The sequence below is a fragment of the Sesamum indicum genome, linkage group LG6 (assembly GCF_000512975.1).
Source record: "Sesamum indicum cultivar Zhongzhi No. 13 linkage group LG6, S_indicum_v1.0, whole genome shotgun sequence".
Lineage (NCBI taxonomy): Eukaryota > Viridiplantae > Streptophyta > Magnoliopsida > Lamiales > Pedaliaceae > Sesamum > Sesamum indicum.
The window spans coordinates 22,336,555-22,353,504 of NC_026150.1; the positions used below are offsets into that span (position 1 = coordinate 22,336,555).

Below are 16,950 nucleotides of genomic sequence, written 5' to 3' on the forward strand. Positions count from 1 at the left end.
TGATACCTTTTACAATATCTGGCAAAAATAAATAAATAAATAAATTGACATTTCTTCCAATTAAGTCTAACTGTACAAATACTTTCTGTCTTTCGCGAAATTATATATATAGCCCTTTAGTGTAAAGTACATTCCTCAGAAGGTGTTTATATAAACTTTTGCAAATGAATAGGAAGTATATTTATAATTATAACTACAATTTTAAGGGGCGTAATTATAATTTTGCAAAAGAAAGAAAAATATTATATATTTGGATCTAATGTAAGAAGGATGTTAATGTAATTTAGGTAAGTAATTGAGTATGATATAATACAATAATATTTATTATTTTAAAGTAGTCAATCTGATTTTTATATCATCAATTAATACAGAATAATGAATGAAGATAAAATATATTAGGAAATAGTGTGAGTCGGCTGAGAGAAGAAATCACCAACACTCAATCAAATGTAAACCAGGAATTCCTCTCTCACACGAAACAACTGTACTTCTTTTCTCCGTAACCTTTTCTATTTTTTTTTTTTTTTTTGTTTTTAACATCGATTCCGACACCATAAACACTATCAAGAGTCTAGTATAGTTTGTAAGAGTCGGCAATGACACTTCAAATTCAAGAACACGTGAGACTTAATTTTTTAGAGTAAGAATGATTAACTATTATTAATTAAAATAAATTAATTATAATTATTGTTGTCAGATTTGATAAATTATCATAACAGTCATATTATGGTTAGTAATATCAAATATACTAAATCAAATCAACGCCTACCATTATATTAATAATATCTACATACTATTCAGTGAACCAACATCCCACGTATAAAGCGGGATGAACTCATGGCCTCTAATGTCATGAGTAGAGGTGGCAACGGGGTGGGTCCAAGACAGGTTTGGATGGACTCGAGACTCACCCGCCAACTACGGACTTGACTTGAGACTCGTCCCGCGCCGGTTTTTTTACACCTCGCCCTACCCTGTGCCTCCTCGGTACAAAATACGCCGGGGCGGCCTGATCCTGATGGACCTGGTTATATTTTTATTTTTTATTTATTGTACAGATATAAAAAAGTATTTCAACATATCAGTTACAAATAAATTTGCTCCTCAAATATTCAAGTCTAAAAATAAATTCTCAAATCAAAATAAATATAACATCATCATCTATCTTTTTTCTCGTCAAGAATTTTTGGACAAGATTTTAATTTTTCAACTGTTGAACAAGTACCTAACAATAAACAAACAAAAAATATAATGTTTTATTAATATTTATTCTACCAAATATAATAAAAGAAAAATATGATTAAAAATTTTACTTATCATTTACCTCATTCCACAACCAACGACGAGAACACGTCAATGCTTTTAAAGTAATATATATATAATATCTGAGGCGAGTCTCTATGGACCCGAGACCTACCCCGTACCCGAGCAGGTCCTAATTTCTAGGACCCGTTACCCATCCCGACTAATATTTTTTTGGATTCGAACCTGCCCCATTAGAGACAGGTTGAGGTGGGTATGGAACTTATTGCCACCTCTAATCATGAGGCCTCATCTTCGTCAATTAGACCTCATCGGCGTGATTGATAATTGATCGTACTTGAAATTTCATATCCAACCACAAGTATATCAAACATGATCTAACCAACACATGAAATATTAAATCCATGAATATACCAGCATCAAGGATCTATTACAACTTAGAAATCCCAACAACGGTTTATAAATTAAGGATCTTTAAATTTGTTTGGATGAGTGTGAGTATTAGTGTTTATAATTGAGGAAATAATTTGTTGTTTGTGAATAAGCTCTTAATGTTAGATCCTCAGTGATGATTAGACAATATATATATATATATATACATATATATATATTTCCGTAGAATCCCACATACCATTATTGATTAGTGCAATTTTTCACTTTAATTAAGTTGTGCTTTTGTGTCTTTATTTTAATCAATTATGATCCTTTTTGCTTTTCACTATTAAATAATTCATGTTTGGCCACGTGATTATTCATATACACACATATACATTCACCTCTACATTCTCAATTCCAACTCAAAGTTTTATTCTTTGTTACTATTATAAATTAAAAAAAAAACAACAAAATAAAATAAATAAAAGTCCGTAACTTGTAATATTACTTGTGCATATGAAAATGAGTTTCTTTTCTTGATATATGATGAAATTAGATTATGTCCCCAAACCTCAGGGGTGTTGTGTATATATATATGTGCAGGTGTATGGTGCTGGGGGTAAAATAACATGGCATAGATACAAACATGAGGCAGCAGAAGGCAAGAAGGAGTTGATAGAGAACTTGAAGGTGCTGGAAGGAGTATTAGGAGACAAGCCTTATTCCGGAGGGGAGACGTTTGGATATCTGGATATTGCTCTTTTGGAATTCTACATGTGGTTTCCTGCTTATGAGACCTTTGGAAGTTTCATCATAGAAGCAGAGTGCCCCAAGCTGATTGCATGGGGTAGGCGGTGCTCTCAGAGGGAGAGTGTATCTAAGTGTTTAGTGGAACCAAACAAGATGGTCGATTTGGTTGTGTGCTTCAGAAGGATGTTTGGATTGAAATAGACTGCTAAAAACTTATGGCCCTCATCAACCATGTTGCAGCAAAGAATTAAGGACTAGAAAATCTATGCTATGTATGTCTAGTATGAATTCTATGTTTTGATCTGCTATGATAATTGACATCTTTAAGGATCTTGAATCAATTTATCCTTTTCTTGAGTCAAATGGAGAATTAAGTCAGAATAACCTTGTTCAGGACAGGATATAATACGACATTTAGACTGAAAACGACTAAACCAAAGCCTTATTACCAAAATTACCTGCAAATCAAAAAAACGTCATAGTTTGCAAAGTAAACTACATTCACTACAATTCCACGCTCAACCCTATCCAGCCAATATCCCTTTATCATTCCACTATTTCAACACACTATGAAATATTGAAATGGTGAATTCTTGGATGCGAAGGATGCTACACTCCTGATCCATACAACACTATTGATCAAGCACAAAATGGGCTATAATCCGCTTGCCAACTGTGGATCAGGTGCTTTGTAGAACGACTCGAAGATATATTACAAACATTCAAAACACATAAAATTTCCAAGCGAAAAAGCGACTAGAGACCTATGGATAAATAGCTGCTGAGACACTGGAAGAGATAGCAGAAGTACCTGCTATTCAATACCAAACTTCTTCTTCAGCATCAAGACGGCTTCATAAACCATTTTAGGATCAGCCAAGGACTTGGAGACGCTCTCTTTCTCCATACATCTCTTGGCCCATGCAACCAGTTTGGGGCAATGCTCTTCGACACTGAAGTTGCCACAAGTCTCATAGGTATCAAACCAACTGTAGAAAGTAATCAAGGCCACATCTACAAACCCAAACTTGTCACCACCAAAGTAAGCCTTCTCTCCCAGCTCCCCTTCCAACAACTTAAGGGCATCGATAAATTCTTTCTTGGCCGCTTCTTGCTCTTCTCCTTTTCTTGTCCATATTCTTCTTCCAGCATCAAATATCTAATTCGCCATATATAGATAAGTTCATACCTCCGCACGGTTAGTAATAGAGGCTATTTTTTGTTGTAACAAAGTAATAAAAGAGGGTGATATGCATCACTATATATCAATAAGCTCACTATTAAAATTAACAAATGAGGGCCACCTTTGTGCCCAAATCCTAAACTAAATACAAGAAATTGGTACACAATAATTTGACGAGTTTCAAGAAATCCTAACCATTGGGATAATGAATGGTAATGATGGACCAAGCGTCGTTTGGAAGCTAAAACTAGCACTCCAAAAACTCTTTTTTCAATTCCGGCAAGCTCTCATAAGGACTACACACACATTCTTGATTCTTTCATTAATAGCTGCAACTAAAAGCTCATCCGAGAACAAGAAATCTGCAGCTCAACTACTTTACCAAAACCAAAATTTCTAGAAGCAGTAACTTAAGACAGAATATTAACATAAAAACAAAGAAAAATGAGTACCTTTTTGTCGACAAAATCAGCCCAGAACCTAGCTTGAGCTCTCTGGTAAGGATCAGAAGGCAGCAATGGGAACTTATCCTTCCACACCTCGTCTATGTACTGAACAATTATGAGCGACTCAGAAATGGGTTTCCCATTGTGAATCAAGACTGGGATTTTCTTGTGAACTGGGTTCATCTCAAGCAAAAGCGGGCTCTTGTTGGCCAAGTTCTCCTCCCTGTACTCATACTCAATACCCTTTTCAGCCAATGCAACTCTGACCCTCATCCCAAACATACTAACATGAACATCCAACAAAATCAACTCATCCGCCATAGTTTATGTAAAGAAGAAAAACAAGAATGGGGAAAGCAACGAGAAGAGGTGAATGGTGTGTGTGTGTGTAGGAGAAAGTGTTGTCACAGTATGTAGAGGGTGTGGCTAAGGGAACAAGTGAGTTGGAGCTGATGTATGTGAAAGGGGTATTTTGGTGGATGCAAATGGAACACGACCTCTGCCAGTGAATTCTGGGGACTTCAAATTTGAAAATTTTTATCCATATTAATTTTTTTCAAATTAAATTAATTATATAACAAGTATAATATATTTATCCTATTATATAATATATTTTTTTCTTTGACTGGCTCATCAAGGTATTACGGATAGACTATACATACAAGTTATTCAAACATTAGTTCGAACATTCTGTAAAACATATGGTAACAATGTTTAATCAGTTCGAACAGTTCATCTCAATGGTTACAAAACGATATCATGGATAGAGATGCAACACTCACATTGTCAAAATTACTACACGGGAGTGTTCATGTGGCAAATAAAGTCAATTTAGAATCCTTGTTCTCATGCTCAGAAGGTGTGCTGCATATAAACTTAATATTGCATCAATGGTTAAGCAATATTATGATTAAATGTTTTACATAGTGACATATTCCATGTCTTTCCAACCTTTGATGGATAAAGAGTATTGGGATGTCTTAAAATTTCAATTAGTCCACGACACTCTATACGCACCTCTACTCGTTCGGGTCAATAACAAAGTACCAGAATTCCTAATGAGATGGACCGACCCCAAGCACATGCAAGACAGAAAATTCATATCCAATCACAACAAAGTCAAGCACCATTGCATCAAAATAATATTCCAAGACAAGATTGAAGACGCTAAAATAATGAAACCACTACTTGAATACAATTTTTTATTTTTATGTAATTTTTAATTTTATTAGTTGTTAAAAATTAATTTAATATTAATATAATTTTTATTGTAAGAATTCAAAATATTATAAAATTCAAAATAATAAGTATTAATTAATTAATTAATATATTATATTTTTAATTATAATAACGAAAATTTAAAAAAAAATGGCCCAAATTGATAGTAGCACTAACGACTTGGGCACAAAAAACTATGTGGCCAAGTCCCAAGTCGTTAGTGGCACTAACAACATCAACCAAAATTAAAAATAAAAAATAAAAAAACTTGGTGTCGTTCATGGCGCTAACGACATCAACTAAAATTAAAAAAAAATATATAAAAAAATTTGAGTCGTTCGCCTAATAAAAAAATATAAAAATTATTTTTACAATTCTCCTAGATTTGCGATATTCTTACAAAAAAAAATTATAATATTTAAATAAATAACTCGATAATTGGTATGGTGGATTAAGAGAAAAATAGATAAATTATAATTATAGGATTAATAAAAATTATTAAAATTATTACTATGGTCGATTTTTTTTGTTTTTTGAAGAAATAGAACGAATTAAATGATAAAAATAGAACCAATTCAAGAATTGATATGATAAAAGAGTTTTCTTTTATAATAATATAGATAGATATAGATAAGTTCCTTTATTTAAATGACATAGTTTTAATCTAAATTTATCTTTTCCAATTGATTCTTTAGATTTTCCCATCTAAAGTTGAAATTGGACTTTCATATCATTTGAATTTATTTAACACTATTAAAATTAAAAGATTTACTATATTTAGAATTTCATATTTTATTCACTATATATTTGATATTATTCATATACTAAAGTAAAATATAAACTAATTAATTTGATTAATTGGTCGGAAAGATTGTTCTTTTATATATAGCAACGCCAATATACTCACTTTGTATTTGTGCAATCATATTACTCGGTACTGGAGGCGTTATTTAATTAAATATTGAGCTTCTATATTAGTATTTTGATATTATATTAATATAAGTGATAATTATTTGCATATAATTAAATATGAAACATCCCAATTAAAATTATTTTTTTTTATTATTCTTTTAAAAGAAACATTACAGTGGCAAGTGGCAAGTGGCAAGTGGCAAGTGCAAACATTGAGCAATTAAACTCTTTTTTAAAGTGATTTCATATCAAAATTATTCTAAAATCATAAAATATAGTTCAAAATAAAAGTTGACCGATTTGAAAATTGTTAAATACAAAATTAATTATCCAAATAAACTACTAAATTTGTTACTAGAAATTTGAAATCTGTAACTACAAAAATGAAACAAATGTTAGAATACCATGAAAAACACTTGTCCCAATCAAGGTTGGCCGAGTCGAACCAATCAAAAGCAAGCGAATCATACTTGCTATGTAATCGATCAATTTTTTTAAATTGTATACCAATCACATGACAAGTGTATAACACTTAGTTCAAATTTGATCGAGTCAGGTCTAATTAGAATTTTTGGAGTACCATAAACAAAAGGCTTAGGTAGTTTTCGTTTTTGTCATTATCTAAACATAGTCAAAAGTATCTTAGATTATTTGCATACATTTTTACGAAACACAGTTCAATTTTTTTTTTATTCATCTTATAATACTATTACAAATCTCAAAAACAAACATATTAAAAAAAACACACAGTAATACCTTTATTATTCATGGCCTAAACCAATTTCAAGATAATTACAATACATTTGTCGCCGTGTCACAAGTATACAATTAATTTAAGAGATGATGATCAATCACATGACAAGTATATTACAGTCAAAGATCATTCATTCGATTCCATATTTCTTCCTCGTCATCAAGATATATTCATCAATCTTGGAAGGATGAGCCATAGTGAAGGACTTGAAGACGCTCTCTTTCTCCATGCATCTCTTGGCCCATGCAATGAGTTTGGGGCAGTGTTCTTCAATCCTCAACTTCCCACATCTCTCAAAGCTATCAAAACAATTGTAGAAAGGGATTAAGGCCACATCCAAAAAGCCAAACTTGTCACCACCAAAGTAAACCTTCTCTCCCAACTCTTCTTCCAACAGCTTCAGCCCATCCATCAGTTCCTTCTTTCCTGCTTCTTGCTTCTCTCCTTTGCTAAACCAAACTAATCTTCCACCATTAATGTATATCTGAAAATATGCATTGTGGGGTGCAATCAATTTAGCAAAACTGTAAATTGTTACTGTATTTGTATATATATTGAGGATTTTTAGAATAATATTCGTACAAAGGACGTACGTACCTTTTTGTCAATAAGATCAGCCCAGAATCTACCTTGAGCTCTCTGGTAAGGATCAGAAGGCAGCAACGGGGACTTATCGTTCCACACCTCGTCTATGTACTCAAGGATGATGAGCGACTCGGAAATGGGTTTCCCATTGTGAATCAAGACTGGGACCTTCATGTGAACTGGGTTCATCTCAAGCAATAGCGGGCTTTTGTTGGCCATGCTCTCCTCCCTGTACTCATATTCGATACCCTTCTCATCCAATGCGATTCTGACCCTCATCGCAAACGCACTAATATCATAACCCAATAGAATCAACTCATCCCCCATTTTTTTTGTGTGTGTTTAGAATGATGAAAACAAGAGAAGAGGTGAATGGTGTGTGTGTTTGGAGAAGAAAGGTGTTGATGCCTCACTATATAAATAAAGAGGATTGACCACGGCATGAATTATAAAAAAAATCTGCACGGACGGAACCAGAGAAGCATACAGGCGTAAGTAATGCATGAGGCTAAGGCCTGTGTGTTTAATGTTTATGTAGCCGTATTATAGCTAGGTACATAATATTAATATAAGCCAAGGCAATAAATTCCTGAATATCAATGAAAAGGGCCACCCCGGCCGTCTATTCTGTTGTTCAACAAAGGGTCATTCTCAAAATGCAGAAAATGGCAGATTACAACCTTAAACTCACTTAGTGCAACCCTGGCCCACATTTCGACTGAGAAATAACTTTTCAGTAGCCAAAAAGGACATTTCTTCTCATTATTTCTGCATGAATTTTCATACTACACATCAAAGAGAAAGATTACATGCAAATGAAAGATAATCCTTACAAGATATATCTAATCCGTATATACAACTGCAACGAAAACAGGTGTAATTTCTTAGTTTATACAAATTGCATGTAGTGTGACTCAAGGAACCATAAATAGTAAGGGTTAAAGGCAATTTTCGTCCCCTAATTACAGGCAATTTCCTTTTTAGTTCCGTAAGTTTCTAGGGTTTCATTTTGGTCCCGTAAAATTGAAAAATTCTCAATTTCAGTCCAAATTTGGTTAGAAAAATGCGTGGGTCGCCGGAAAAAGTCACATGCGATGCATGTGACTTTTTAAATTGGGGGCTCGATCGTGATTGGCTAGAGAAGTTGATGTGGCGCATACGTGGCGCCCAAATGAAAATTAAAAGAAAAAAAGAAAAAAACTGTTGACTTGGATTTAAAGGGAAAAGAAGCACAAACAGACGGGAAATCAAAGTCGCGAAATCGCCCGCCAGTCGCCGCCACCTTCTCTCTTCAATTCCGCCACCGTTACTTGGAATTTCTGGCCACCACATATACCATTTGATTCTCCATAGCAAGGAGAACAAAATCCCTCAACCAATTTTGAGATCCCACCACGACAGCGACTGAGCTTTGAAATTGACCGCCGCGGACAATTTCCATCGATTCGCCGGCGACATGACGACTCACGATCGCGAATTGGTACCATTGGATTCGTCTCCTCACTGCGGTTTTAATGGGACTAGTCTCATCCATTTTCATCAACTAGGTGCAAAGATCCATCGTTTTAAAGATCTCGGTCGTCGTCCGCCGTGACTGCACCTTCCGCCAGCGTTTTCTCCTTCGTCTGAACGAACCACCGGCTCGGAAGACCACCATTGAATGCCTCTCGTTCTAGCGAATCTTTTGAGACCAGTGCCATCGATTTTGGTCACCTATGTGCAAAGATCCAACAAAAGCTATCCTCTGCCTTTGCCGACGGTCGCGCGCTCGATTCTCCGCCGTATGACGGCGGATTTCAGGCGGAGAACCACCACTGAGCTCGCCCTACAATGGCGGACCTTCCTCTCTGATCAGAAGTGGCCACTGGAGCCTCGACGGAATCGGCTTCCTTGGAAGCTAACACGGTCAACTCAGCTAACTCGACTGAGTTGACTCACCCGGTCATGTAACAAGAACAACAGCAACGCAAACAGCTGACGTGGATTAAGTTAGTTTTTTTTTCTAATTTCCATTTGGGCGCCACGTCTGCGCCACATCAACTTCTCCAGCCAATCACGATCCAGCCCCCAATTTAAAAAGTCACATGCTTTGCATGTGACTTTTTCCGGCGATCTACACATTTTTCCGACCAAATTGGACTAAAATTGAAAATTTTTCAGTTTTACGGGATAAAATTGAAACTCTAGTAACTTACGGGACTAAAACGAGAATGGCCTATAGTTAGGGGACTAAAATTGCCTTTAACCATAATAGTAATCAACAATCTGTGCAATAATAGACATCCTGAAAGCTTAACCTCTTCATCACATAAATTAGGGGGCAAATAAAATCAATTTAATTATCAAATATGCTGATGGCTAGCATCAAGTATGTAGCCAAAATACCATCCACAACATTTGTTTTAAAACAAATCAAAACTACAGAGATCTTCATGACAATTTTCAACCCTCATAAGCATTTAGACTGGATAGCACAAGAAACTGCATGTTGTGTTAGCTGAAAAAGAATTATCGCATTAACCACACCACAAGCCTCATTGATCTGACTATTTCTCTGCGATATAAAAGTTCCAACAGAATTTCGGTATTGTCCTCTTGTTTAAACAATATATTCAACTCAGAAACACTGGTTGTAGATAAAACCAACAAGTCGAAATTTTGAACAATCAATATCTAAGAAGAAAAGTGCTTGCCCCATTAGGTCAGGTAGATACTTACCTGACTTTTCCTATTCTGCATGTCTGATGTGCTGAAGTCTATTAACTGTCAGCATGCATGAAATTACTCATAGGTGAAAGCAGTTTTGGCTCTTAGATACTGATTGTTCAAATTTTCGACTTATTGGTTTTGTATTCCACCATTTTTTCTTACATGAATATTTTATAGGGATAATTATACTCCCCTTCTCTATAGTTTGGGAAATTATATTTAGCATACAGTGAGATTTTTATAATAAGAATCTCATAATAATATTCGTAGAAAGGACGTAAGTACCTTTTTGTCAATAAGATCAACCCAGAACCCAGCTTGAGCTCTCTGGTAAGGATCAGAAGGCAGCAATGGGAACTTATCCTTCCACACCTCGTCTATGTACTGAACAATTATGAGCGACTCAGAAATGGGTTTCCCATTGTGAATCAAGACTGGGATTTTCTTGTGAACTGGGTTCATCTCAAGCACAAGCGGGCTCTTGTTGGCCAAGTTCTCCTCCCTGTACTCATACTCAATACCCTTTTCAGCCAATGCAACTCTGACCCTCATCCCAAACATACTAACATGAACATCCAACAAAATCAACTCATCCGCCATAGTTTATGTGAAAGAAGAAAAACAAGAATGGGTAAAGCAACGAGAAGAGGTGAATGGTGTGTGTGTGTGTGTAGGAGAAAGTGTTGCCACAGTATGTAGAGGGAGTGGCGGAAGGGAGCAAGTGGGTTGGAGCTGATTCTATGTGTAAGGTGTGGATTTTGGTGGATGCAAATGGACCAGGACCTCTGCCAGTGAATTCTGGGACTTCATATTTGAAAAATTTTATCCATATTTTTTTTTTTTGAATCAAATTAATTAAATAATATGTATAATATATTTATAGTATTATATATAATATAATTTTTTCTTTTTTTCTTCGACCTTTTCATCTCTCGCTCTGCCTTGACTGGCCCAACAAGATATCACGATCGACTAGGTATGAAGGGGGCCCATAGTTCGGCGAAAATACACAAGGGCCCCATGGACACGTCAACAAATAGAAACTAGTCGGGATGCCCCAGAGACGGCTGAATTTGGACCAAGAAATGGAGCGGATAGGGAAAGCTTCATTCGCCATGTCGTCAATTTCGGAGAGAGCTTAGTGTGCATATATTTGTCATTTAATTAGTCACTTTTTTTTAAAGTTAATTACCTTAAAATTTTAGCCTATTTGTGTAATTCGTTTACAATATAGAGTTGGTGTATTTGAGATTTTTATCCAAATATTGTTAATACGGGAGTGTTTCCCATAATATAATTTAAGAAAGAAAATTCAATCTAAATTAAGAAGAGTTTAATCTTTGAAAAAAGTGGTGATTTGTAAAAGAAAAAAGTGTGTAAAAAATAAATAAATAAATTGAGGTGTTTGGAAAAAAATTAGTGGCACTAACGACGTCAACCAAAATTTAAAAAAAATATAAAAAAAGTTAATTTTGCAATTCTCCCAAATTTGCGGTATTCTTACAAATTCTTTTTATAATATTTAAATAAATAACTCGATAATTGGTATAGTGGATTAAGAGAAAAATAGATAAATTATAATTATAGGGTTATTAAAAATTATTAAAATTATTACTACAATCATCTTTTTTTTCTTTTTTTGAAAGAAATAGAATGAATTAAATGATAAATTGGACCAATTCAAGAATCGGTACGATAAAAGAATTTTCTTTTATAATAATATAGATAGATATAAATAAGTTCAACTTTATTTAAATGACATAGTTTTATTCTAAATTTACCTTTTCCAATTTGATTCTTTAGATTTCCCCATCTAAAGTAGAAATTGTACTTTCATCTGTAACTACAAAAATGAAGCAAATGTTAAGAATACTATATATGAAAAATTCTTATCCTAATTAAGCTTGGTCGAGTCGAACCAATCAAAAGCAAGTGTATAGTACTTGCTATGTAATTGATCATTTTTCTTGAATTGTACACCAATCATAGCAATTGTTAGATCTGGATTAGAATTTCCCGAATAGCATAAACAAAAGGCTTTGATAGTTTTCATTTTTGTCATTATCTAAACATGTCTTTACGAAAGACACAGTACAATGTTTTCTTTATTTATCTTAATACAATTACAAATCTAAAAAAAACATGTTAAAAGAAACACACGGTAATACTTTTATTATCTCTCTTTCTCCTAAAAAACAAAGAAAAACAATTCAAAAAGTTCAAACAGGCCTAAACCAATTATAAGACAACTGTAATAAACTTATCGCTGTATCATTAGTGTATTATAATTGCTGATCATTCATTCGATACCATATTTCTTCCTCGTCATCAAGACATACTCATCAATCTTGGAAGGATGAGCCATAGCGAAGGACTTGGAGACGCTCTCTTTCTCCATGCATCTCTTGGCCCAGGCAATGAGTTTGGGGCAGTGTTCTTCAATCCTCAACTTCCCACATCTCTCAAAGGTATCAAAACAATTGTAGAAAGGGATTAAGGCCACATCTAAAAATCCAAACTTGTCACCACCAAAGTAAACCTTCTCTCCCAACTCTGCTTCCAACAGCTTCAGCCCATCCATCAGTTCCTTCTTCCCTGCTTCTTGCTCCTCTCCTTTGCTAAACCAGACAACTCTTCCACCATTAATGTATATCTGAAAATATGCATTGCGGGGTGCAATCAGTTTAGCAAAATTGTAAATTGTTACTGCGTTTGTACATATATTGAGGATTTTTAGAATAATATTCGTAGAAAGGACGTACGTACCTTTTTGTCAATAAGATCAGCCCAGAATCTAGCTTGAGCTCTCTGGTAAGGATCAGAAGGCAGCAACGGGGGCTTGTCGTTCCACACCTCGTCTATGTACTCAAGGATGATGAGCGACTCAGAAACGGGTTTCCCATTGTGAATCAAGACCGGGACCTTCTTGTGAACTGGATTCATCTCAAGCAATAGCGGGCTTTTGTTGTCCAAGCTCTCCTCCCTGTACTCATACTCGATACCCTTCTCATCCAATGCGATGCTGACCCTCATCGCAAACATACTAATATCATAACCCAATAGAATCAACTCATCCCCCATTTTTCTGTTTTAGAATGGTGAAAACAAGAGAAGAGGTGAATGGTGTGCGTGTGTTTGGAGAGGAAAGGTGTTGATGTCTCACTATATATATAAAGAGGGAGTGGTCACGGCATGAATACCCCTCCCTCCCTATATAAAAAAATCTCCAACGACTGAACCAGAGAAGCCTACAGCAGTACGTAATGCGGCTAAGGCCTGTGTTTATGTACGTGAAGGCAATGAATTCCTGAATATCAATGAAAAGGACGACCCCGGCTGCCTCCGCCGTCTATTCCGTACAGCGACCCTCTGGCATGAATATCAATGAATTCCTGAATATCAATGAGTACAGCGACCCTTTTGGCATATTACATTCTCAAAATGCAGAAAAGGGCAGATTACAACCTTAAACTCACTTTTGCTTGGCGTAGTGCAACCCTGGCCAACATTTCGACTGAAATGCCCTCCGAGAAATAACTTTTCAGTTAAAAAAATATTATTTTTTTTTAGCCAAAAAGAACATTTCTTCTCATTATTTCTGCATGAATGTTTTTTTTTTTTTTTTTTTGGTGAAATGTAAGTTTCATTCATCCAAAAATATTTACAGTATACTCCGGCATACTCGGAGAGATATAAAAAGCCCACACTAAAAATTAAGAAACAATCAAACCGTATGGGAAAAGCGTCCAAAAGACCCTATACAATGTAACCTTAACTGAAATAATAAGCCCCTCGGGACAGGGTGTTGAGCCCTCAAAGATGACTTCATTGCGATGCCTCAAAGTGTGTAGACCGTGCATGCCAAAGCGAGGTGTCGCGCTTTGTTCTGCACGGAGGAACTTGTTTTCTCCTTCTTGAGCCACTTGACCGCACTTTGAAGGGTTGACATAGTCCGCCTAATGCCAAGCCAGTTACGGATACATGACCAAATGAAGTTGTTGAACGGACACTCAAAGAAAATGTGCTTGGTCGATTCCTTGGGATGCACAGGGAGCACAAATCTTCCTCTTGGAGGAACCCAAGTCTGTCCCTTATAGTTAGTCTACTGCGCAAGTCAAGCCACAAGATAAATGAGTACTTCGGCGCGATAAAAGCCTTCCATATAGATGCTTGCCAAGGCTCCCTCGCAAGTTTCGACCTGAAGTACTCATAAGCTTTCGAAATTTGGAGAGCCTTTGGGGTAGGTCATTTCGTCATTTGTTCAATTACTGCCTCTAGAAACCCAAAAACGGTGACCATCCAATTGCGAATTTCAGCAAGCTGTTGACGGAATGGAGATTACATGCAAATCCTATTGCAATGAGTCAGATCAGTTATAAAAGTCAAAATGATCTTATCATGCTTCCCACTACAAAAAGACATTCCCATCCAAGAAACCCAGGTTAAGCTGGTTACGAGAAAGCAAAATGGACAAGAGATAAGATTTTTGCCAGATCTATTTGCTCCTTTCGAAAGATTGTGTCATGCATTAATCGGAGAAGATCTCTGTATTGTGGCATATATGGGTCTTTACAATGTTAAATTGGGTATAAAATGTCATTTGCAGATATCTTCTTTGCTAACTTACGTGCCACAAGGCCACAACCAGCAACTGTGGAAATTTCATGCAGGAATAATGAGAATAATATTTTTTTTTACTGAAAAATTATTTTTCAGAGGGGCCATTTCAGTCGGATTGTGAGTCAAGATGTACTACAAAAAGGAAAAGTGAGACTGAAAGTGCAATCTGTCATTTTCTTAATTTTAAAATGTAATGTGTCGAAAGAGTTCAATTCGAGGATGCCAAAAAACCAATTATCCGCAAATTTATACATAATTTTAAATCTATTGTTCTGTTATAATTGAGAATCAAGCATTGTATCTATCAAAGCTCATGTATTGTCATTTTTAATTAAACAATCCGAATCTCAACCATGTTGCAAAACTTTTTAAAGAAGTAGATTTTGATATTTAATTACCTTCGGTTAACCAATCAAGCTCAAACAAATTTTAATAACTCAATCATGCAATGAGTCTAATTTTCCACCCGACAAGAATATGAAAAGCAAAGGAAGATAGCAAAATGGAGAGACGAATGCTTCAGAAGTCCTTCAACAGCTCGTTAGGCATTACACAAATGGATACATTTTTCATCTGCTATTAATCTACTTTCCAGAACGCCTAATAGAGAAGCGCACATGCAATTAGAAGTTATACAACAGGCCACCACATTCAGCAAGCCTAATGAAACTGCAGAGATAGAACAATGCTTCTAAAATCTAGATATACCACATTAGAAATCTCATTCTGTGATATCATGAGTTACAATAAACAGGATATATCCATCAAAACTCCTCTTAAGACCGCATTTCAACGAGAAAACTTCTAATGGGTCCATAAAATGAGGATTTTGCTACTGCCAAAAAGAATATTGTACAGATTGAATAGCACTTTTCAATGCTGTCTTAACCAACTGCGCCGCCTCAAGAAGTTGCCAACTCAACCAGCTCGTCTCAATTTGCATCTGCCGACTATTTACAACCAAAGTAATCCCATGAACCATATCATGCTCTCATCAAAACTAGTATCAGTTCGAAGTACTGCACTCCTGCAGCCAAATAATAATTCAAACACCATTTCTGCACAAGTTCAAGCCGCAAACATATCATTCATAAAACACCAATATTTATCAGAACATCAGTACAAGCAAAAAAAGGTTTGTATTATTTGTTGACGAGTCACTGACAGTTTCAATTTGCTCGTCAGAAGTCAGAGTGAAGAAACAGAACCCACCATTATCTGATGTGGTCAACTTCCAGATGTCTGCTTCTCTTGGCTAAACAATCTGAGACGTTCAACTAATCTTGCTTTCAGTGATTCAGGAACTTTAGAAATGAAGTTTTTCTTAGCATGTGCAATCAGTAAACTCCTGCCCAACCAACACACAAACAGATGAGTCAGTCTTCCCGGTTGAATAGAAACAAGATAGGAAGAAGATAGACATGCATTCCCAGCTCAATTGAACTAAGCTACAGATATATTGGGGGAAAAGAGGAAACCGGATTTTGTAACAGGCAAAAAATCACAAATGCAATAAAACTGACGAGATATGAGAACAACTTAAAAGGGATAAGGCCCACATGAAACTTCAGGCCCTGCAGTTGGTTTTACATTTAACATCAGTCCGGAAATCATATCATGAAAAACAACATGCCCCATCATTTTCTCAGAGTAAAATGCCGCATCAGAGAAGTATTTTTAGTTGGACAGATAAGACAGTCAAAGGCTATCATATCCTGAAACAAGATAGGACATAACCAATTTCTTTCAGTCACTATTCAAAAGGTAAAACAAACAGAAAATGCTTAGAAAGTTGGGTACTTTTGGAAAGTGAGTGATTACGAAAGAATAGAGAAATAGAGGAACACCATCTAGAATTTCCACAAATAATTTGCATTTAGTTCTATATTTCGATGCTCCATTTATTATTTTGCATGCTCACCTTGTCTCAAGGTGGAAAACTTTTTGAAATCATTTTCCATAATTAAGAAAATCATCAAAATGCAACTTTCCTATAAGGTAAATTTTGAGATCATTTGCCATAATAACTTACATCATAACTTCTATTTCTTCACAATCTCCCAACTGGTTCTATAATACTAATAAACCATCCAAAAGTCGTAGTTATGAATTATTTCATGAACCGACGCAACCCC

The 16,950-nt window shown here is 35.4% G+C and overlaps 6 protein-coding genes across 9 annotated transcripts in view; 1 reads left to right on the forward strand and 5 right to left on the reverse strand.

Annotated features, from left to right (window-relative positions):
• On the forward strand, positions 838-2,589 carry LOC105165830 (glutathione S-transferase U25-like). Its single transcript, XM_011084992.1, has 2 exons — positions 838-888; positions 2,242-2,589. Exons 1-2 carry the CDS (start codon positions 838-840, stop codon positions 2,587-2,589), a joined length of 399 nt encoding a protein of 132 aa, XP_011083294.1.
• On the reverse strand, positions 2,819-4,507 carry LOC105165500 (probable glutathione S-transferase). Its single transcript, XM_011084527.2, has 2 exons — positions 4,024-4,507; positions 2,819-3,547 (listed from the first exon to the last, which is right to left on the reverse strand). The coding sequence occupies exons 1-2, from the start codon at positions 4,336-4,338 to the stop codon at positions 3,203-3,205; spliced, it is 660 nt and encodes a 219-aa protein (XP_011082829.1). The 5' UTR covers positions 4,339-4,507; the 3' UTR covers positions 2,819-3,202.
• Positions 6,961-8,047, reverse strand: LOC105165501 (glutathione S-transferase U25-like). Its single transcript, XM_011084528.2, has 2 exons — positions 7,499-8,047; positions 6,961-7,385 (listed from the first exon to the last, which is right to left on the reverse strand). The coding sequence occupies exons 1-2, from the start codon at positions 7,811-7,813 to the stop codon at positions 7,032-7,034; spliced, it is 669 nt and encodes a 222-aa protein (XP_011082830.1). The 5' UTR covers positions 7,814-8,047; the 3' UTR covers positions 6,961-7,031.
• LOC105165831 (glutathione S-transferase U9-like) lies at positions 8,734-10,822 on the reverse strand. Its single transcript, XM_011084993.2, has 5 exons — positions 10,473-10,822; positions 9,726-9,751; positions 9,316-9,410; positions 9,087-9,199; positions 8,734-8,989 (listed from the first exon to the last, which is right to left on the reverse strand). Exons 1-5 carry the CDS (start codon positions 10,793-10,795, stop codon positions 8,734-8,736), a joined length of 813 nt encoding a protein of 270 aa, XP_011083295.1. The 5' UTR covers positions 10,796-10,822.
• Positions 12,283-13,373, reverse strand: LOC105165502 (glutathione S-transferase U25-like). The gene is made up of 2 exons (XM_011084530.2): positions 12,962-13,373; positions 12,283-12,848 (listed from the first exon to the last, which is right to left on the reverse strand). The coding sequence occupies exons 1-2, from the start codon at positions 13,274-13,276 to the stop codon at positions 12,495-12,497; spliced, it is 669 nt and encodes a 222-aa protein (XP_011082832.1). The 5' UTR covers positions 13,277-13,373; the 3' UTR covers positions 12,283-12,494.
• Positions 15,311-16,950, reverse strand: part of LOC105165503 (ubiquitin carboxyl-terminal hydrolase 25) — a 9,378-nt gene continuing 7,738 nt past the window's right edge. For 2 of the 4 annotated variants that reach the window (XM_011084533.2, XM_011084531.2), the window contains 2 exons: positions 16,028-16,163; positions 15,311-15,842 (listed from right to left, as the gene is read on the reverse strand). In XM_011084533.2, the coding sequence (XP_011082835.1) occupies positions 16,043-16,163 (121 nt within the window). In that variant the 3' untranslated portion in view covers positions 15,311-15,842; positions 16,028-16,042. Of the gene's footprint in view, positions 15,874-16,027; positions 16,164-16,950 lie in introns of all 4 variants that reach the window. The other 2 variants (XM_020694647.1, XM_011084532.2) reach the window with 2 other exon arrangements.